The sequence below is a fragment of the Ahaetulla prasina genome, chromosome 4 (genome assembly GCF_028640845.1).
Source record: "Ahaetulla prasina isolate Xishuangbanna chromosome 4, ASM2864084v1, whole genome shotgun sequence".
NCBI lineage: Eukaryota > Metazoa > Chordata > Lepidosauria > Squamata > Colubridae > Ahaetulla > Ahaetulla prasina.
Window position 1 is genome coordinate 19887712 of NC_080542.1, and position 22037 is coordinate 19909748.

The window sequence follows — 22037 nt, forward strand, 5'->3', positions numbered from 1 at the left end:
TTGTGGTGACCAGAACTGCACACAACATTCCTAGTGTGGTCATTGTTGCAAGCAAACATGACTGCAAAAGCAAACATGCTCAGAGAACATCAAAGTTTAACCCTAAACTACTAATATTCTCATTTTTTGAAAACTATCTCTAATCTGGTTCTTGGGTCTTCCAACAGTGAAGCCCTTACCACTATACCTTGATCATTTTCTTTTTCTCTTTATTTCCATGCTTTCTAGTATTAGAGCAGGGGCGTCAAACTCGATTTCATTGAGGGCCACATCAGGGTTGTGTTTGACCTCTGGGGGCCAGAATGGGTGTGGCCAATTCAACGTCACTCGTGTCAGGGACACCTGTGGTGGCCTGAGTACTCTGCTAGTGAAAACGGGCTCCTAAGCTCTGTTTTGGCTGCAATGGCCTTCTGCAACTCTCTGCCAGCGAAAATAGAGCTTGGGAGGGCTACGCACAACCCTCGCGAGCTCCACTTTCACTAGAAGAGGCACCACCGGTCCTTCACTGTTTCCAGGGCGGCCCTGCAGGCTAGATCTAAGCACCCTATAGGCCAGATCTGGCCCACTGGCCTTGAGTTTGAGACCCCTGTATTAGAGCCTTCTCCAGAGAATCAGGTCTTTCCATAATATGCCTAAAGTATGGTAATTTCAACTTGTTTTTCACAATTTGTCAATTTGTGTTTCACAAATTATCATCTGTGCTTTGAATGAGAATTCTAGGTTGCGATAAAGGAGAATATTTGTAGCTCAGGGTGTCAGGGTTCCAAGTAACACCCCCAATGAAAGAAGATTCTGAGGCTAGAAGTTCCTCAAAGTTCCATTTTATTAGAGATGACATATTGGGACATCTGGGAAAACCTGAATCTGAAAGCTTCCAGGTTTTTCCTCTCCACAAGAAGGTCCAAGTCCCTTCCCCTGCACCCACATGTTCATCACATGGCCCAATCACTTCACCATCCCAACTGTAGATGCCTCCCAGCCACACCACTCCAGGTGCAGGGCAGGATGTCCTTGACTCTCAGAGAAAGGAATGTTATTATGACTATATCTCCCCTGCTCCAATCAATCCCCCTTCCCAGTTTTCCACAGCACTAAATGTGGCAGGCCTGAAGATCCAATGCAAAAGATGGCTTCCAGGCCTGACACAGGGTTGAAATGAGGGCTCCTTAGTACTTGCTGAGCTTGGTTGTTTTCTTGCAGACGTTTCATTACCCAACTAGGTAACATCTTCATGAACTACCTCAGAGAGACAAACTACCTCAGAGAGCCCAAAATTGTAGGTTGATTTGTTTGATGACTCACTTCTTTATTTTCTTAACTGTCCATGTTAATTTCAGAGACTTCTGCCACATCAAAATTCAGATATATGTATTGACTGAATAACTGTGGTCCACACAGTAAAATATTTAGTAGAAGAAATTTTAATTGAAGCATTTACAATACTTTAGATACATAGAAAGAAATGTTTAAATTCACTCCTGCCATAAAATATTTTTATTAATAGAGAATATATGTAGTTTAGGGTCAAAGTGTGGGGTCCTTGTTGCTATCTGACTCTCATGGTTTTCTTGAAGACATTTCATTACCAAACTAAGTAATATCATCCATGCAGTACCTTTATTACAACTGGTTGAAATTATCCTAAGTGACCCTTGAAATGAACCTTTATTTTTCACAAAATGAAATGGCATCGAATTGATCTAAAAGAAAGCACTCATGCCAAGTAAGAAACAATCTGTCATTTTACAGCTTGCTCACAACCATAGATGTGAACTCAAGTATGCTACCCCTGTTTCCCTTATTGGTAATACTTTTTAAAATAAAATTTTGCGTTTCCTGTAATTCAGCTGTGAAGAAAGGTGCTGAAAGACTCAGGGTTTTGTTTTGTTTTCTCACTCAGCATAGGTGACAAAGTGGTCATTGTTGCAAGCAAACATGACTGCAAAAGCAAACATGACTGCAAAAGCAAACATGACTGCAAAAGCAAACATGCTCAGAGAACATCAAAGTTTAACCCTAAACTACTAATATTCTCATTTTTTGAAAACTATCTCTAATCTGGTTCTTGGGTCTTCCAACAGTGAAGCCCTTACCACTATACCTTGATCATTTTCTTTTTCTCTTTATTTCCATGCTTTCTAGTATTAGAGCAGGGGCGTCAAACTCGATTTCATTGAGGGCCACATCAGGGTTGTGTTTGACCTCTGGGGGCCAGAACGGGTGTGGCGAATACAACGCCACTCGTGTCAGGGACACCTGTGGTGGCCTGGGGACTCTGCTAGGGGAAACGGGCTCCTAAGCTCTGTTTTGGCTGCAATGGCCTTCTGCAACTCTCTGCCAGCGAAAATAGAGCTTGGGAGGCTACGCACAACCCTCGCGAGCTCCACTTTCACTAGAAGAGGCACCACCGTCCTTCACTGTTTCCAGGGCGGCCCTGCAGGCTAGATCTAAGCACCCTATAGGCCAGATCTGGCCCACTGGCCTTGAGTTTGAGACCCCTGTATTAGAGCCTTCTCCAGAAAATCAGGTCTTTCCATAATATGCCTAAAGTATGGTAATTTCAACTTGTTTTTCACAATTTGTCAATTTGTGTTTCACAAATTATCATCTGTGTTTTGAATGAGAATTCTAGGTTGCGATAAAGGAGAATATTTGTAGCTCAGGGTGTCAGGGTTCCAAGTAACACCCCCAATGAAAGAAGACTCCGAGGCTAGAAGTTCCTCAAAGTTCCATTTTATTAGAGATGTCATATTGGCATATCTGGGAAAAGCCGAATCTGAAAGCTTCAGGGTTTTCCTCTCCCACAAGAAGGTCCAAGTCCCTTCCCCTGCACCCACATGTTCATCACATGGCCCAATCACTTCACCATCCCAACTGTAGATGCCTCCCAGCCACACCACTCCAGGTGCAGGGCAGGATGTCCTTGACTCTCAGAGAAAGGAATGTTATTATGACTATATCTCCCCTGCTCCAATCAATCCCCCTTCCCAGTTTTCCACAGCACTAAATGTGGCAGGCCTGAAGATCCAATGCAAAAGATGGCTTCCAGGCCTGACACAGGGTTGAAATGAGGGCTCCTTAGTACTTGCTGAGCTTGGTTGTTTTCTTGCAGTCGTTTCATTACCCAACTAGGTAACATCTTCATGAACTACCTCAGAGAGCCCAAAATTGTAGGTTGATTTGTTTGATGACTCACTTCTTTATTTCCATGCTTTCTAGTATTAGAGCAGGGGCGTCAAACTCGATTTCATTGAGGGCCACATCAGGGTTGTGTTTGACCTCTGGGGGCCAGAATGGGTGTGGCCAATTCAACGTCACTCGTGTCAGGGACACCTGTGGTGGCCTGAGTACTCTGCTAGTGAAAACGGGCTCCTAAGCTCTGTTTTGGCTGCAATGGCCTTCTGCAACTCTCTGCCAGCGAAAATAGAGCTTGGGAGGGCTACGCACAACCCTCGCGAGCTCCACTTTCACTAGAAGAGGCACCACTGGTCCTTCACTGTTTCCAGGGCGGCCCTGCAGGCTAGATCTAAGCACCCTATAGGCCAGATCTGGCCCACTGGCCTTGAGTTTGAGACCCCTGTATTAGAGCCTTCTCCAGAGAATCAGGTCTTTCCATAATATGCCTAAAGTATGGTAATTTCAACTTGTTTTTCACAATTTGTCAATTTGTGTTTCACAAATTATCATCTGTGCTTTGAATGAGAATTCTAGGTTGCGATAAAGGAGAATATTTGTAGCTCAGGGTGTCAGGGTTCCAAGTAACACCCCCCAATGAAAGAAGACTCCGAGGCTAGAAGTTCCTCAAAGTTCCATTTTATTAGAGATGTCATATTGGCATATCTGGGAAAAGCCGAATCTGAAAGCTTCAGGGTTTTCCCCTCCCACAAGAAGGTCCAAGTCCCTTCCCCTGCACCCACATGTTCATCACATGGCCCAATCACTTCACCATCCCAACTGTAGATGCCTCCCAGCCACACCACTCCAGGTGCAGGGCAGGATGTCCTTGACTCTCAGAGAAAGGAATGTTATTATGACTATATCTCCCTGACCTACAATCAAGAATGGACAAAACAAAACAACAAATGGACACTCAAAGTATCAAATCTGGCAGAGATGACAAAATCTCCGCTTACTTGAAAGACTATATACTAGAAAATATATTTTAGAATGGAAAATGTGGATTGATTATATTCAAAATAAGTATCAGATAAAAAAATATCGAATAGCATATGAGTAAATTTAGGAAATATTTTGTATTAGATATATTTTTGAAGGAGAGGGGAATTGAGAGTGTGACTAAGTGTGGTGTGACTAAAGATTATAATTTAGGAATTATTTTGGATTATGATTGTTAGTTTTGATACCCTGCATTTTGTTCTGGGAAGTCGGGGTGGGGGTGGGGGTAAGGGGAGGGAATTGGGGGTTTGGTAGAGATGGAGTGATGGTTAATGTACAGGGATTATTGAAGAAATATAATTAATGTAGGGTCGGGTCTGCATAGTTACCATTTTAGAACGGTGGGGAGGGAGAAAAGAGAGTAGGAGGTAGGAAAGAGGAGAAGAGGAAGGAAGAGGGATAGTAGAGGAGAAGGAAGGTGTAGGGTGGAGGGAGGTGGATGTAGATAAGAGAAGGAGAGGAAGGTTTGGAAAGTAAAAGAAGGTAGAAGAGGGAAGAGTGTTAAAAAGGGTGGTGGTGACTGGGCAAGCCCGACTAATTGTATATAACTGTACATTGGATGAATTATTTGATATGATTGTAAAAATAAAACTTTTTATAAAAAAAAAAAAAAAAATTCAGATATATGTATTGACTGAATAACTGTGGTCCACACAGTAAAATATTTAGTAGAAGAAATTTTAATTGAAGCATTTACAATACTTTAGATACATAGAAAGAAATGTTTAAATTCACTCCTGCCATAAAATATTTTTATTAATAGAGAATATATGTAGTTTAGGGTCAAAGTGTGGGGTCCTTGTTGCTATCTGACTCTCATGGTTTTGTTGAAGACATTTCATTACCAAACTAAGTAATATCATCCATGCAGTACCTTTATTACAACTGGTTGAAATTATCCTAAGTGACCCTTGAAATGAACCTTTATTTTTCACAAAATGAAATGGCATCGAATTGATCTAAAAGAAAGCACTCATGCCAAGTAAGAAACAATCTGTCATTTTACAGCTTGCTCACAACCATAGATGTGAACTCAAGTATGCTACCCCTGTTTCCCTTATTGGTAATACTTTTTAAAATAAAATTTTGCGTTTCCTGTAATTCAGCTGTGAAGAAAGGTGCTGAAAGACTCAGGGTTTTGTTTTGTTTTCTCACTCAGCATAGGTGACAAAGTGGTCATTGTGGTATTAACATTTGATTAAAGGACTATGATGCACACTATCTCAATATTTTAGCACAAAGGGGAGATAGAAAAATAACCAAGATATATTTTTTTAAAAATGTCCCGCCTCCCAACTGAGGTGCACAATTGAATTTAGTCCAACACTTCAAAAATCATGATTTGTGACAGGATAATTTGGAAAAGCTGATATTGGCTTCCTCTTATTTTCTGTTAAAAGATTTGTCTCTGAGGTGTTGCAGCCTTAGTTTATCACCGTTATGAAGCCAGCATCTTGTAATTTTTGTATGTATCATATGAAAAAAAAAAGGCTGAAGGGAAATTCAGGAAATTACAGCAGGGTAGCCATTTTAAAATGCAAAGCAGGGACATCAGCTGCAGAAGACACAAAATTAAGATGGCAGCATGATTAAAGACCCATTGTCTTTTATCGGTGCCACCTATGATTGCAGCAGTGGTGGATTTCAATTTTTTTTACTACCGGTTCTCCGAACTTCTCAAAATTTCTGCTACCAGTTCTCCAGAACTGGTCAGAACCTGCTGAAACCCACCTCTAGATTGCACTATGGCAACAATCATCTTAAATTTTTTTTGAACCTTCCCTGAAGAGAAGGGATTTCGCCAATTTCTTACAGGACAAAAAAAGACATGAAAAGTAGAACCATGTGAACTGGAAGTTAATTCTCTTAGCCAAAAAAAGCCACATCCTCACTCTGTTTCTGTCCTTAGAAAAATTTCCTCTCATTTATTTTCTTCTTTTCCGGTCAGCCTTTTCCTAGTTTCTGTAGTTTCTTCTTTTTATAGCAAGATCAATACAAACCTTTACCATAAGGAAAAATGTTCAGAAGTTTAGGGATAAATCGAGGTTAATTAGTGAAAAACTTAAGGTGAAGCTACGCAATAATTTTACATTGTAGTAAACTACTGGTGTGTTTTTGGGAGAAACAGGCATTTGGGAGAAAGGGCTAGGAAAGGATTGGAATCATGGTACAGACTATTCCGGTCTCCTTCCCCATCTACACTGGCTGTCAGACTCAGTTCAAAACCAAAGTGCTGGTTTTGTTTAGTTACTTTATAAGTAACTCAAGGAAGCAAACTACATGATTACTTTTTTCTCCCCCTATTTTTCCCACAACAGCAGCCAATGGGGTAGGCTGTGAGACAGTGATTGGCCCAAAGCTACCCAGCCTCAGAAAAACCTTATGAGTCCACTTTGTGTCAGAAAAGTTTGGCCGCCTCTTTCAAACACCAAAAAAATCCACATTGGAGAACAGCTTTCCAGATGCCTGGGTTGTGGGAAGAACTTCATTGAGAACTCAACTCTGAAAAAGCACCAGCAAGTCCACCCTTGAGAAGAAACCCACTGGTGCCTGGGCTGTGGTGAAAATTTTAGTCTCAACTCCCACCTGGCGACACCCAGAGAAGTCACACAAGACAGTGACTTTATAGATCAGGGGTCAACCTTTTTATACCTACACCCACTTTTGTATCTCTGTTAGTAGTAAAATTTTCTAACCGCCCACCAGTTCCACAGGAATGCGCCGTGTATCGTCGTCTGCACATGCCTCTCGCGCATCGTGGATTGGGTTTGGGGGGGGCACCGCCGGCTACCAGCTCTGCTTGTCTGTTACAGCTGGGTGGTGTGGGGGGAGATGCGCGAGCTATTCTGGGACGAGGTTTGCGGTTGCCCTTTAGCGCCGTTTAGTTTTACTTACGTAACGTGAACTAAACTTATGCGCGGGTGATACAAATAGTATATTTTCAGAAATTTAAATTGTCACGGGGAATTTTATGAAAACCTAATGAAAATGTTTTTAAATAATGCTGTGAAATTTTTTTAAAAAGTCAATTAAATTAAAAAAAGGAAAGTGCTTCAGTATCGGACAAAACCCCTACTTGTTGTTGTTAGTTGCGAAGTCGTGTCCGACCCATCGCAACCCCATGGACAACATTCCTCCAGGCCTTCCTGTCCTCTACCATCCTCTGGAGTCCATTTAAACTCACGCCTACTGCTTCAGTGACTCCATCCAGCCACCTTGTTCTCTGTCATCCCGTTCTTCTTTTACCCTCAATCTTTCCCAGCATTAGGCTCTTCTCCAGTGAGTCCTTCTTTCTCATTAGGTGGCCAAAGTATTTCAGTTTCATCTTCAGGATCTGGCCTTCTAAAGAGCAGTCAGGGTTGATCTCCTCTAGAACTGACTTGTTTGTTCGCCTTGCAGTCCAAGGGACTCGCCGGAGTCTTCTCCAGCACCAGAGTTCAAAGGCCTCAATTCTTTGGCGCTCAGCCTTTCTTATGGTCCAAGCTTCACAGCCATACATTACAACTGGGAAAACCATAGCTTTGACTATACGCACTTTTGTTGGCAGGGTGATGTCTCTGCTTTTTAGTACGCAGTCTAGATTTGCCATAGCTTTCCTCCCCAGGAGCAAGCGTCTTTCAATTTCTTGGCTGCAGTCCCCATCTGCAGTGATCTTGGAGCCCAGGAAAATAAAATCTGTCACTACCTCCATTTCTTCACCATCTATCTGCCAGGAATTGAGAGGGCCGGATGCCATGATTTTAGTTTTCTTAATGTTGAGTTTCAAGCCAACTTTTGCACTCTCCTCCTTCACCCGCATCAAGAGACTCTTTAGTTCCTCTTTGCTTTTTGCTATTAGAGTGGTATCATCTGTATATCTGAGGTTGTTGATATTTCTTCCAGCAATCTTAATTCCAATTTTTGATTCATCTAGCCCCGCCTTTCTCATGATGTGTTCTGCATATAAGTTAAATAGGCAGGGTGATAGTATACAGCCTTGTCGGACTCCTTTCCCAATTTTGAACCAATCAGTGGCTCCGTGTCCAGTTCTCACTGTGGCTTCTTGACCCACATACAAGTTTCTCAAGAGACAAATAACGTGGTCTGGTACTCCCATCTCTTTAAGAACTTGCCACAATTTGTTGTGATCCACAAACTCAAAGGCTTTAGCATAGTCAATGAAGCAGAAGTAGATGTTTTTCTGGAACTCCCTAGCTTTCTCCATGATCCAGCGTATGTTGGCAATTTGATCTCTAGTTCCTCTGCCTCTACGAAATCCTGCCTGTACTTCTGGTAGTTCTCGATCCACATACTGCTGGAGCCTAGCTTGTTGGATTTTAAGCATAACCTTACTAGCATGTGAAATGAGTGCAATGGTGCGATAGTTTGAATGTTCTTTGGCATTGCCTTTCTTTGGAATTGGAATGCAAACTGACCTTTTCCAATCCTGTGGCCATTGTTGAGTTTTCCAAATTTGCTGGCAAATTGGGTATAGCACTTTTACTGCGTCATCTTTTAAGATTTTGAATAGCTCAGATGGAATACTATCTCCTCCACTAGCTTTGTTGTTGTTCAGATTTCCTAAGGCCCATTTGACTTCACATTTGACATTTGACTTTTCCCTACTTTCTTTAGTTTAAGCCTAAATTTTGCAAGAAGAAGCTCATGATCCAAGCCTCAGTCAACTCCTGGTCTTGTTTTTATTGACTGTATAGAGCTTCTCCATCTTTGGCTGCAGAGCACATAATCAATCTGATTTCTGTGTTGACCATCTGGTGATGTCCATGTGTAGAGTGGTCTCTTACATTGTTGGAAAAGAGTGTTTGCTATGACCATCGTATTGTCTTGACAGAATTCTATCAGCCTGTGCCCTGCTTCATTTTGTACTCCAAGGCCATATTTGCCTGTTATTCCGGTTATCTTTTGCTTCCTACTTTAGCATTCCAATCTCCCATGATGATAAGGACATCATTTTTTGGGGTTAATTCTATCAGGTGCTGTAGGGCTTCATAGAACTGGTCAATTTCATCTTCTTCAGCACCAGTGGTGGGGCATAGACTTGAACTACTGTGATATTGAATGGTTTGCCTTGGATTCGGATTGAGATCATTCTGTCATTTTGGGGATTGGGGATTGGGGATTGCCCACCATGAAAGCTGGAATGTTCACTAGTGGGCGGTAGGGACCAGGTTGACTACCACTGGTATAGATTGTGGCAAAGGATTCAGAGATATAGTAGAACCATGACCATAATTCGTTCCATAACTTTAGTTGCAAACCAATTTGGTCGTGACCTGAACCTAATTTTGGAATTTCGGCACTTACAAAAAAAGTGGCGCAAAAGGGGAAATCGGCCGTGAAAAAAAAGTGTGAATTTTTTTGGTCAGAACCCAATTTGATCATGGTCAGAAGTGTTTGTGACCAGATGTTCTAATGTACATCATGCCTTGCTGTCCACCAGCGAAGCCAAATGGGGGAAAAACCCTACATGTGTGTTATGGTTTGCCCTCAGCAGTTTATCTGAATGACCACCAGACTCACACTGTGGCTGTTTCGGTTGAGGCTGGTCTTTCCACCATAATGATCCTAACTGGTCATCTACCAGAGACTCCATGCAGGCAGCGACTTTACAAATAGCTCTACCCTGATGAAACACAAGAGATGCCACACTGGAGTGAATATATGTAGGGATTGTGGGTTGAGCTTTGGATCAAGAGACTAGCTTTGGGAACATCAGGCATTCAATAGAGGTGTCAACAAGGGCTATCATGTGGGCCAATGTCTGAGAACCTTGATAACTTTAAAATGGATGGACTTCAACTCCCAGAATTCCTCAGCCAGCACACTCCTCTTATGGGAGAATTCTGGGGGTTGAAGTCTACCAACCTTAAAATTACCAAGGTTGACAAAAATTGATCAAAACCTATCCTAGAATCTAATATAGAGTATTAGTTGCCCAGGAAAAATTGGACTATATCCCTTGGCCAACTCTGTAGATCTACCTTCATTTTGATGCATCCTTCCGGTGTTGGTTAGCATTGCAGCCTTCATCCGTTGCCTTACCACGAGGGGAAATGAGTGGGGAGACAGATGAGCCTGGGATGAACATGGCTACTGGAATGATAGCTAATGCAGATACGTCTTTTTGAATCTGGGAGTTCAGTGATTCCCACATTTGGCATTTCCGTGAGGAAGGAGGTTTCCCCCTCATTCTTAAGTAGCAGGGATGTTTGAGGCCTGAGAAACAATTCAGGTGGGAAGGCAGATAAAGCTACAAAACATGGGATATAAATGCAAGGAAATTTCTGCAGAAATAGATGCTCTAGTCTAGTCTTTCTTCTGTGTTAACATTAGGGGAATATACAATTTGCCCATCCCTTTGATCTACCAACATGCTTTCTTATAAACACATGCACTGCACTTCCCCCAGATAATGCCTGACAGTGTTTCTCAACCTTGACAAGTGGTTTGAACTTCAACTCTCAGAATTCCCCAGTCTGCACTGAGGAATTCTGGGAGTTGAAGTCCACCCAGCTTAAAATTGCCAAAAGATAAGAAACACTGGTTCCTGATGACCAAAACATTGCCCACACCACAAGCTAATAGTATTTTTTCAGGTGCAGTACTAGTCAGCTGCGGAATAAATGAGTCATATCTTTTCTGTGTAATATTTGAGGAATATATGACTTGGCCATTTCTTTGACTTTATCCCACATACTTTGTGTCATAAATACCTACTCTGCACTTCCCCAATTGATCCCTGATGACCAAAAAGTTGCCCACACCACAGCCTAATAATTATTCTTTTAGGTACAGCATCAGTTAAATCACTGTGCATCAAACAAGAAACTAGATCCAATCTGGGCCAGTCATTGGGATATTCTGAGCTTTTGGACTCGTACTGGAGCCGATACTGAGGGAACTTATTATAAGGGGCGTGCATAAGAGCACAAATGTGCCTACCATTCCTGTCCTATTGTTCCCTTTCATTATATCAAATTAACATAATTATTGCATACTTTTGCTTATATATATATATATTTCTTTTATGATGTGTTGTTGTATTATGTCGATGTTTGTGTATACTGTTGTGACAAAATGAAATTAAAAAAAACACTTTTCTCTCACCAGAATGTGTCTGCTGAGGTACATATCCTGGGACAGGTATATTTGCCTTGATTCATAAGGAATTAGAAGTGAAAACAGGGCACTTCAGTGTTCCGAACCTTATAAAGACATTGTTAGCTCAAAAGGTAATAAACTTTATCTTAGGTTGTGGGTGTGGGGTGGCGTGTCTAAATGCTTTTCTTTCCACAAAAGCAACTAATCTAATTGCTTTGGTTTTTTTAATTGTGAAATTTATTATATAATACAGCAGTGAGCATGGTAAAAAGTTGGCATAAAAATTGAGTGGCAGAAGGAAGAGCCTGTGCTCCTTAATCCCAGCCAAGTCGTATTATAATAAAAACCGCCACACAGTAAGATTTTTTTTTTAAAAAAAATGGCCCTGATGCAGCCTAATGACGAGCTGTGACATATTCTCTTTCCCCTGCTTTCTCCGTGGGTAATTTTTTAAATAAAAGGATTGTCATCATTTGTGATATATTTTTTTCAAAAAAATAAAAACAAAAACTGAAGACGCAAGGGGTGGGGGGGAAGTACAAGATGTTGCATCCTTTTTTTCCCATTATCAACTGGTTCCTTGTCAAAAGCTCCTTCAAGGAAATCCAGTAGCCATAAACCACAGAGCTCCACAGGCCACAAGGAGACAAAAATAACTTGCAGTAGGGTCGATACAAAACTTGCATCCTGGTTATCTGATGCAAATGCATAAACTGCAGCATCACACAACCATATGTGTGTTTTTGGTCAGTCTCCCCACCGTTGGCAAAGGCCGGTGTGCCACCAACTTCCTTAGAAATATTGACACCCCTGTCCCCCCCCACATCCTGACTTACAAAGGAGCCACTCAATGCATCAAAATCCATAAACTAAGTTGGAAAGCTCCAGGCGCCCCTGAGCATCTTCATAGCACCTCTTTCTGTTGGCAGGCGCTTCTCGGAGTTGCAGTTTTGACCAAACTTTGGATGGTCACAGTTCTGTATTCGTACACGATAAAAATAAAAGTCAGGGTAAGGAGTTATTGTTGATCTTTGGTTGCAAGGGAATTAATTTAGGGGTTGAGATCAAGAGGTCTTTCAGGTAGACCACTGCTCCCCACAAATACCAGGATAAAAATATCCAGATGTTCCAAAAAAACTTGGATGTGATTTGGCTGACTCCCACCAAGATGGCTTTATGGTTTAGACGAGTTGTAGGGTAGAGTGTGCAAACCCCAACCCATAAACCTGGACCTAGGAGTAAAGACACCAGAGGTGTAATTGTATCACATCCTGGTCTCCTGAGGACCTCACCAGCTGATCTTGGAGATGTGGCTTAAGGCAGGGCCTCCTGTCAGAAGTGCTGGTGCTGGAGTGGTGGTGGCTTAAAAGTGGCCTAGGATGGGGCGGGAGATAACGCTTGGCTGCTTGTGTGGGAACAGAGGCCGGGCTTCTGAGAAGGATGGGAGGAGCAGATCTGACTTGCTTCCTTCATTGCTTGCTTTGCGAGTAGCTCTGATCTACAGGCGTGGTTTTTGGCAATGGTGGATGGGCTCCCAGGTTGAGGGGTGGGGCCCCTTAAGGCACAGGTGTTTTTCCCCCATGCTTGGCAGTGGGTGCGGCTTGTTCAAAAGCCGACGATGGGCCCTCCCTCTTTCCCACGCCAGCAGAGGCGTGGCCTGACCCCAGCAAGGCCAGGGCCCCTCCCAGTCACCCGAAGAGCTTGATAAAGCAAGGGTGGCAATAGGGCTTCTCGTTCTGCTCCTTGAAGGTGCCCTTGTTGAGCTGCTTGAGGCAGAAGGCGCAGACAAAATGCTCCGGGTGGAACTTCCGGCCCATGGCAGTGATGCAGCGGCCGGTGATGGGTTTCTCGCAGCCGGAACAGAGGGAGCCACGTTGCTTGTGGTAATGGATCTCGCAGAAAGGGCGCCCGCCGTGCTCAAAGAAGCTGCCGTTCATGAACGGGGTGTAGCATTCCTAGAACAGAGAGCAAACCATGGGGGATTAAAGGCAGCCACCTGTACAGGTAGTCCTCAACTTACCAATCATTCGTTTTGGTGACTGAATTGACGACGACACCGAAAAAAGGGTGTTACGATTAGTCCTGGCGCTTATGACCATCATCATGGTCACATGATCAAAATTTGTGCACTTATATTTATATGATGGTTGCAGAATCCAGGGGCCATGTGGCCACCATTAGGGACCTTCCCAGATGACTTTCAACATGCAAGGACCGTGGGGGAAGATGGATTCACTAGACACCCATGCAGTTCACTTAAAAGTTGCAGTGAGTCACTCAGCGACCATGGCAAAAGTCATAAAACTGGGTGAGGCTCACTTAACAACTGCCTTGTTTAGTAATGTAAATTCTGATCCCAATTTAGTCATGTTGAGGATAAACTGTGGTTTATAAGTGAAAGGCAACCTGTAACTTCATGGGTGTCTACCAGGTTACATTTCCTTCCAATAGTATTCCTGCACTCTGGGCAAAATCTCACACAATCCAGAGTACATGCTTTTCCTCCACACACCACTCCCCATCTGGGTCTTGTCAGTATACAATTCATCTCCCCTGCCAGGATGACTAGAAAGACTTGAAGTCTGGCAGATAGCAGATGGGACAAACAAGAGGAGAGGTTTAACCTGGAAATAAGGAGAAATATTCTGACAGTGAGAACAATCAACCAGTGGAACAGAAGCTGCCTTCGGAAGTTGTGGGAGCTTCATCACCGCAGGCTTTCAAGAAGAGCTTGGACTGCCATTTGTCGGAAATGGTGTTGGGTCTCCTGCTTGGGTGGGTGGGGGTGGACTAGATGATCTACAAGGTCCCTTCCAACTCTGTTAATCTGTAAACATCTATCCTGTTTCCCCTCAAATAAGACATCCCCTGAAAATAAGCCCAGTCGGGCTTTTGAGCACATGTCAATAAGGCCAAGCACTTATTACAGAGTTCAAAAAAATATAAGATGGGTCTTATTTTTGGGGAAACATGGTAGCTAGGCTGGCTCACAATCTGTGGGATTGAACTGCTTCCAAGTAAGGCTTGATCAGAAGTTGATTTTAGGCTGAATTATTAGACGATGAGAAATGCTGGGATTTGTCAAAAATCCCTTGTTCCTGCCAAGTAGGCTCACACGACGTTCCTTATTTGTTCTTAATTTTTTGTTTAGTGAATATCTTAACTAATTTGGGCAGATCTTTCATTTTTTAAAAAAGAAAATTTCCTTGCCTTTTATCCTTCTTGAATTCAACCTGGAAACTCTTTACTAAGAGTCTATTTCTACCCGATGGCATTTTTTTTTCTTAATTTATGCTGCACAGATAGTCCTTGACTTAAAATAGTTCGTTTAGTGACCGTTCAAGGTTACAATGGCACTGAAAAAAAGGGACATGACCGTTTTTCACTTATGACTTTTGCCGCTTCCCCAGGGTCACGTGATCAAAATTCAAATGCTTGGTAACTGACTCCTATTTATGATAGTTGCAGTGTCCCGGGGTCATGTGATCCCCATTTTGCAACCTTCTGACAAGCAAAGTCAATGGGGAATCCAGATTCACTTAACAACACTGACATGATTCACTTAACAACCATGGAAAGAAAGCTCATAACATGGGGCAAAATTCACTTAACAAATGTCTCCCTTAGCAACAGAAATTTTGGGCCCAATTGTGGTCGTAAGTCAAGGACTACCTGTATCAAGATCTAAGTTCACAGCTGTTTCAAGACTCAGCCGTGGAGTAGATCCAGATGTGCCAGGTCTCAGTCACACCTTTAACCTGCAGAGGGATCCCAAAATGAGGTTCTTGGAGGTACGACATTTCCCCAATTTCAGAGCCGTCTTCAGCTAGCACAAAGGGGTTGCGTTATTTTGCCTAGTTGAGAGAAATTTAATAAGTAAAATCCTAGGTTGCTTTCAGAAGCTCTGAACTGCTGTTTTCTTCACCTTGCAAATGTTAAGTATGATCAATGGAGCAACCATTATTCTTCTTCTCACCCAACGCCCATCACCTTTGCAAGGGGAGCCACAAGTAGAAGTCCAACAAATTCGCCCCCATAAAGAGTTTTCCTGTCAGTTGTAGCTAGGGCAAAATTAAAACTAAAACAATAAGACTGTGAGAGCTGAACCGCAGCCAGTCAGTTTCATTTTCAGCTTGAGAACTCAAAATGACTAAACATTCTCCTTTGCAAAACCATTTCCCACCACTGGTTTTCTAGCCATCCTGACAAGATTGCACACAATCCAACCCTGGCCCAGAGCTGCTACTTACCCTGCAAACAAAACATTCTGGGTGCCACAAGGCATTGAGAGCCGAGATGTAGTTCTCCAAGATAGCCTGGCTGCACCCTTGACAGCGAGTGGAGAAGAGCTCATAAAAGTCCTGGCGACAATACTGCTTCCCGTCTTTCTCGTGAAAGCCTGCAGGGGGAGACAGAAAGTCAATAGGGAAGGGACCAAAAAATGGTGCAGCTCAGCGACCACCTAAGGGCTATCAGCAAAAGGCCCGATTCAGAATTCTTTTCCAATCTGAAGCTATGGAAATTTAGTTAAGGACACCACAACTTTCTCCAACCAGGAGCCCTCCAACTGAGCTGGACCTCAAGCCATATAATGGGCCGCAGTCCTTTGGGTGGGGACAACAGGAAATGAAATTCAAAAACTTTGAGGAGACCCTGATTGGGAAGACTGGTTCTCTGGGCAACCAATAGTCCATAAAGGCCAACAAGCACCATGGTGCTCAATTGCACATTTGTGCTACATGCGAAAAAGATTGTTACCCAGTCATAAGTTGTACCAAACCTCCTCTATTACATCATCCCATCTCTGTCATTCTCCCTATGACTTTTGGAGCATAAAACAATAAACTTTAAACTCTGACACACACAAAAAAACTTGCTCATGATCCCTCTCAGATCAGATCAAGACACAACCAAAAGAGCATTGGTCTTACCTGATAACGCTGCTTCTCAGCGTACTGGAAGGATAATCCAATCTGTCCTTGAAGCCGAATCTGTCCGGCTGTCTGTTTCTATGTGTTTCTGTTTCTGGAATTGGTGGGTACCGAATACAGCATTTGATGACCAAAAGAAAGGTCTACAAAAAAGGGGGGCTTGATGCCGGTCCGATATTCTTGAGGGTAGGACTTTCTTCCTGTCCTTATTCTCCACCAACACAGAATCAAAGGCCTCTCCGAATAGCTTGCCACCCTTGTAAGGTGCTGAAGCTAACCTCCATTTAGACCTCATATCTCCCTGCCAGTGGCTCAGCCACAGTATTCGTCGGGCCAATACAGAGGTGGCCACAGCCTTGGAGGCAAACCTGGTGGCATTCATTGTGGCATCTGCCGAGAACTCAACTGCAGCTATCACTTTGTTGAAATCCTGTTGGGCGTGGACGTCTGAGGAGCAATCCTCTCTCGCATCTGATGTAGCCAAACAAGCACAGCCCCTGTTGAAGAATGATGCAGCCGTGGAAGATCTTATTGCCAAGGCAGATGCCTGATGCATTCTGCGGAGCGTCATTTCTGCCTTTCTATCCTCCGCTTTCAGAGTCCTCCCCATCATTAATTAATATGGAGGAGGAAGTTAAGGCTGTGACCGGTTCATCTACCATTGGTGATTGAAGCTCCTGAGCTAGGTCTGGGGACATATTATAAAATCTCTTATCGGTACCACCTGGTGGTGTGAACACCACAGGTTTGTCCCATTGCCCTCAAATTACATGACGGAAGAAATCATTTGAAGGAATCTCCTCGGTCTCCTTCGAGGGCTTTGGGAATCAAAGCTCCCCTGGATCTGCTGAGTTTGTAGCTGTCTCTGCAGTGGCCAGGTCAGTCCCCATATTTGTTGCTGCTTTGGCCTTAAAAAGTAATGAACTAAAAAGGGCCGGTCAAAAAAGTCTTGCAGATGCTGGGGACTCACGATTCCTCCCTTCATCTTCTGAGAGGTCTGAATCCTTTTGATCCTCTTTTTGGCATGGAGGAAAAATTTGAATTTGGGGAGCTTCCATCTCTCCTTGTGACGATCTGAAATGATCCTGATTACTAGGTAATTCCTGTGTCAGTGTGGCTGCCTGTCGCCATTGTAGGTGTCCTGTGACCTTAATGGCCTGCGACAATGTTGAGATCAGATTTTTCACTTGATCCAAAAGTTCTGGATCTCAGCTTTCCCTTGTGCGTAGCTCAGATGCTGTGGGTGCAAATGTGGCCTCTCGAGCCATTTTCATTCCTTTTTGCCATCGGCCCCCACCGATTATCTGTTGGCAAAGATTTTTCTTGTGCTACAGAAGTGTTATCCTTGCCTTCTGAACAAAGAAAAGGTTGATGAAACTGATCACCAGCGCCATCTAGGGGTCCTGCTTGGCAGCAAGGAATCTACTGTTCCATCTCGACAGGCTGCTCTTTACCTGCTTAGCAGGCGAAACGCGGGAAATTTCAAGCTCCCTTTCTCCAGGAGATCCTTCCCCCTTTCTTTGATCTGCTTCCCTTTCCGCCTTGGCTATTTCCCTGCTGATAGCCCTATGGCGCCTCATAGCATCCTCCTCCTCTATCTTGGTGGCTCTCCCAGAGGAAATGGTTTCTGCTTTTAACCTTTCAGCCACTCCTCTAGTGAGAGATTTAGCTCCCTTAGCTCCCCTGATCTGGAGAGAGTCCAAGGGTTCTCTGAAACCCCCCCCCCCTTTGTTCCAGTTGCATTCACAAGGTCAGCCATGATATCTCTTGCCCCTTTGATTAGGACAGGCTCAGTGTCACAAAGGACCTCTGCTGTCCTGGCTTTCTTTTTTTCTTTGCCGTTTCAGCTGGCCAGTGGCTTCGGGGCTGTATAGGCTGCTGTTTCTGACTAAGCCGGCAAGCGAGCCTCAATATCTTGCAATCCTGTCTTTTGTCTGTGCCTTAATAGCTCTAATTAGCTGCTTTTCAGCTTTTTTACAGGCAAGAGAGGGTTCCGCTTCAAGTGGCAGTCCTTCCAGAGCCTGTCCTAGCCCAGCATTTTTAAATGACCGCAGTGCTTGCTGATTCAATCAGCTGTCTGACTGCTTTCCTTTATCAGAGACTTCCAGTCTCTTAAACAGTCATGGCATCCCTTCAGGACCCGCCGCCCCCAAAATCGCAAGTGGGCTACCCTACTGCAGCTCCTACAAGTCAGACAAAACCTGTAGCCTTTTGCAACGTGCGAATGACTTTGCGCAGAGCCGGTCTTACAGTTTTGTAGAAATCACGAACACTCTTGACTTTCTTAGCACCAGCACTCTCACACAGGGCTCCTTCGCTCGATGACCAAATCAAAATCTGGGCGTGCTCAGTAGGAGGAGGCATGGCCAAGGATCGGATTATAATAATAATAATAACAGTTGGAAGGGACCTTGGAGGTCTTCTAGTCCAACCGCTGCCCAGATAGGAAACCCTACACCATTTCAGAGAAATGGTTATCCAACATTTTCTTAAAAAATTCCAGTGTTGGAGCATTCACAACTTCTGCAGACAAGTTGTTCCACTGATTAATTGTTCTAACTGTCAGGAAATTTCTCCTTAGTTCTAGGTTGCTTCTCTCCTTGATTAGTTTCCACCCATTGCTTCTTATTCTACCCTCAGGTGCTTTGGAGAATAGTTTGATTCCCTCCTCTTTGTGGCAGCCCCTGAAATATTGGAAAATTGCTATCATGTCTCCCCTAGTCCTTCTTTTCATTAAACTAGACATACCGAGTTCCTACAACCGTTCTTCATATGTTTTAGCCTCCAGTCCCCTAATCATCTTTGTTGCTCTTCTCTGCACTCTTTCTAGAGTCTCAACATCTTTTTTATATCGTGGCGACCAAAACTGAATGCAATATTCCAAGTGTGGCCTTACCAAGGCATTATAAAGTGGTATTAACACTTCATGTGATCTTGATTCTATCCCTCTGTTTATGCAGCCCAGAACTGTGTTGGCTTTTTTGGCAGCTGCTGCACACTGCTGGCTCACATCTAAATGGTTGTCCACTAGAACTCCAAGATCCCTCTCACAGGTACTACTATTGAGCAAGGTACCACATATTGACAGTCTCCAGAGTGGAAGAGGATTCTATACCCACCCAATTGGATTAGCTTTCCAACACACTGGAGAACAAACTAATTCTACATTATTGCAAGACTCCATTTGCAGAATTTAACAGGCCTGAAAAGTAGAGATCTTCCACTGCCTCTTTTTACAGCATGGTAAGGAGTGTATTTCTCTGCCTGTTATGCAGCTCCATGTTCCCCACTTTCTTATCTGATCATTCCCTAGTCAGCCTCTCTTCCTCCTGTCTCTCAAAGTCTTCCCCACATACCATTATAGATAGTCCTTGACTTACAACCATTCATTAAATGACAGGTACTGAAAAAATGATTTACGGTTGTTTTTCAAACTTACAACCATTGTAGCATCCCCATAGTCACATGATCAAAATTCAGATGTGTGGCAACTGACTCATCTTTATGATGATTGCAGTGTCCCAGGGTCATGTGATCACCTTTTGCGACCTTCTGACAAGCAAAGTCCATGGGGAATCCAGATTCACTTAACAACGTTACTAACTTAACAACTGTGGCGAGAAAGCTCATAAAATCGGGCAAAACTCACTCGACAACTATCTCGGTTGGCAATGTAAATTTTGGTTTCGATTGTGGTCGTAAGTCTTAAGTCATCAACATAGGACCATAATGCAAACACTGCAGTTCTAAAGTGAATGTGCAATCATTAAGCAAGTCAGTGGTTCCCTATGGTGCAAAGTTTTGCCAGAAACCAGAACTAAGTACTGGTTTACATCAAAACCTTTGTAAAATATGAGCACATGACGGCAGGATGCTGCAAACTATTGTCAATGCAGCCGTACTGCTCAGCTCCTGAAGCTTGATCACATGATCACAGAAGGGACTCTTTCTTAGGTGGTGGTATGCAGCCAGTTCTATCAGGTTCGGGTGAACCGGTAGCGGCAGCTGTGGGAGGCTCCGCCCACCCACCCGGACGTCATCACGTCCCATTTTTAACGTCCTGCACCTGCGCGGAAGGCTCTGCGCATGCACAGAGGTGGCCGTGCGTGCTCACACTTGTGAACTGATAGCGAAGGTAAGTGAATACCACCCCTGGGTTGGATGTAACTTTGGACAGTTGCTAAGCCACCGGTGGTAAATCAAGGACTATCTGTCACTCAAGTGAAATCAATTCCTGGCCAAAAAAAGTTTGAACCCCATTGAAAGAACTATCTAGGTACAACTAAAGAGTCCCAAACAGGATGGGACCAGTCGAACTCAAAATCTCTCCCCTGCCAGCTGCTGTACTGACCTTCCTCTCCAAAGGGCCGCCTGCACTTAACACAGCAGAAGTGCTCTGGGTGCCAATTCTTGTCCAGTGCAGTCACCATTTTCTGAATGGACCACAGGAAGACCGGAGAAGGGGAGGAAAAACACTTTGTCAAAAATGCTCTAAACATGGTTATCGCTGCTCTGCGTTTCTTAACTTGCTCGACTCTTTTTCAACCTCCATGATTTCTGTTTAACAGCTTCCTGTGAATTTTACAGCAAATTTCTAATCCTAATCCTATTGTTCACTGGTTGATGGCGGTTACTTCCAGTTTACTGGCAAAAAATGCCCTTGGAAGAAAATGAGTTTGTTTAAAAAGCTGTCGTGTTTGCTTAAAAACCGCAGAATGGGAGTCACAAAAAAAAAAAAAAAAAAAGATGGTAAAATCAGGTGGGTTTAGGACAATTCACTGTAGCCAACTCGCCACAAGACAACTCGCTCCAGGACAGGAGTTACACTAATGTCAAGAAATGGTGGAATAGAATAATTAAAGAAATTAAAAATGCCAAAAGAAGGACGAAGTGAAATGTGAATGACAAAAATTAAAACAACTTCTAAGGTTATTTTAAACAATTAAATTGAATTGTTGGATTGGCCTGAGGCGAATTGTCAGGGGGTCACTCACTGAACGATCGCCATGATTTATAACTGTAGTTCTGGGCTCCGTTATGGCCATAAGTCAAGTTTCATGCTACCATTCAGGAACTGAAAGTTTCAGGGGTTCACCCTGCAAATAACACAACACACACCCCCCCCCCATGATTTCTAACCCCATCAGAGCATGGAAGACAGGAAAGGCCCTTTTAGTAGCTTTGTGGCCTGAAATAAAAAGAGAAACTGCACTGCTATCCAACGCTCAGGCCCTTGAGGAGAAAAAGGGTGAAGTGAATGAGCAGGCCCCAAAACCCACATCCAAGATTGGACTCTCAGAAAAAAAAACCACACACAGATCACACACAGCACTTGCTCAAAACCGCACCGAATGTTTTGAAGCAGGAGGAAAAAAAAAACTCACATCCAGGATGGGTTCATTGCAGAATCCACAGCGGGGAGAGAAAAGCTGAAAGTAATCTCTCTCGCAGTAGGGGGCGCCGTCCTTCTCAAAAAAGTTGCTGCCCCCCATCTCCTTCTGGCAGTAAGTGCAGACAAAGTGCTCTGGGTGCCAGGTACTCCCCAAGGCGGTTACCACCTGGATGAGGGGGAAAAATGGAAGAAAGAAGTCCACGTGAACAACTGTCCATCAGACAGTGACATTACAGGTAATCCTCAACTCACAACAGTTCGTTTAGTGACCGTACAAAGTTACAATGCCAAGGGAAAGAGTGACTTACGACCCTTTTTCACACTTACAACCGTTGCTACACTCCCCGTGGTCACATGATCAAATGCTTGACAACTGGCTCATATTTATGATGGTTGCAGTGTGCCAGGGTCACGTGATCACCTTTTGCGACCTTCTG

At 43.6% G+C, this 22037-nt stretch overlaps 1 protein-coding gene across 2 annotated transcripts in view; it reads right to left on the minus strand.

Annotated features, from left to right (window-relative positions):
- Positions 1-11720: 11720 nt before the first annotated feature.
- Positions 11721-22037, minus strand: part of TGFB1I1 (transforming growth factor beta 1 induced transcript 1) — a 33875-nt gene continuing 23558 nt past the window's right edge. The window contains exons 8-11 of one of the 2 annotated variants that reach the window (XM_058181250.1): positions 21593-21766; positions 20560-20641; positions 15528-15676; positions 11721-13232 (exon numbers count right to left, since the gene is read on the minus strand). In XM_058181250.1, coding sequence (XP_058037233.1) covers positions 12966-13232; positions 15528-15676; positions 20560-20641; positions 21593-21766 — 672 coding nt within the window. In that variant the 3' untranslated portion in view covers positions 11721-12965. Of the gene's footprint in view, positions 13233-15527; positions 15677-16208; positions 17561-20559; positions 20642-21592; positions 21767-22037 lie in introns of those variants that run through there. The other variant, XR_009154930.1, reaches the window with a different exon arrangement.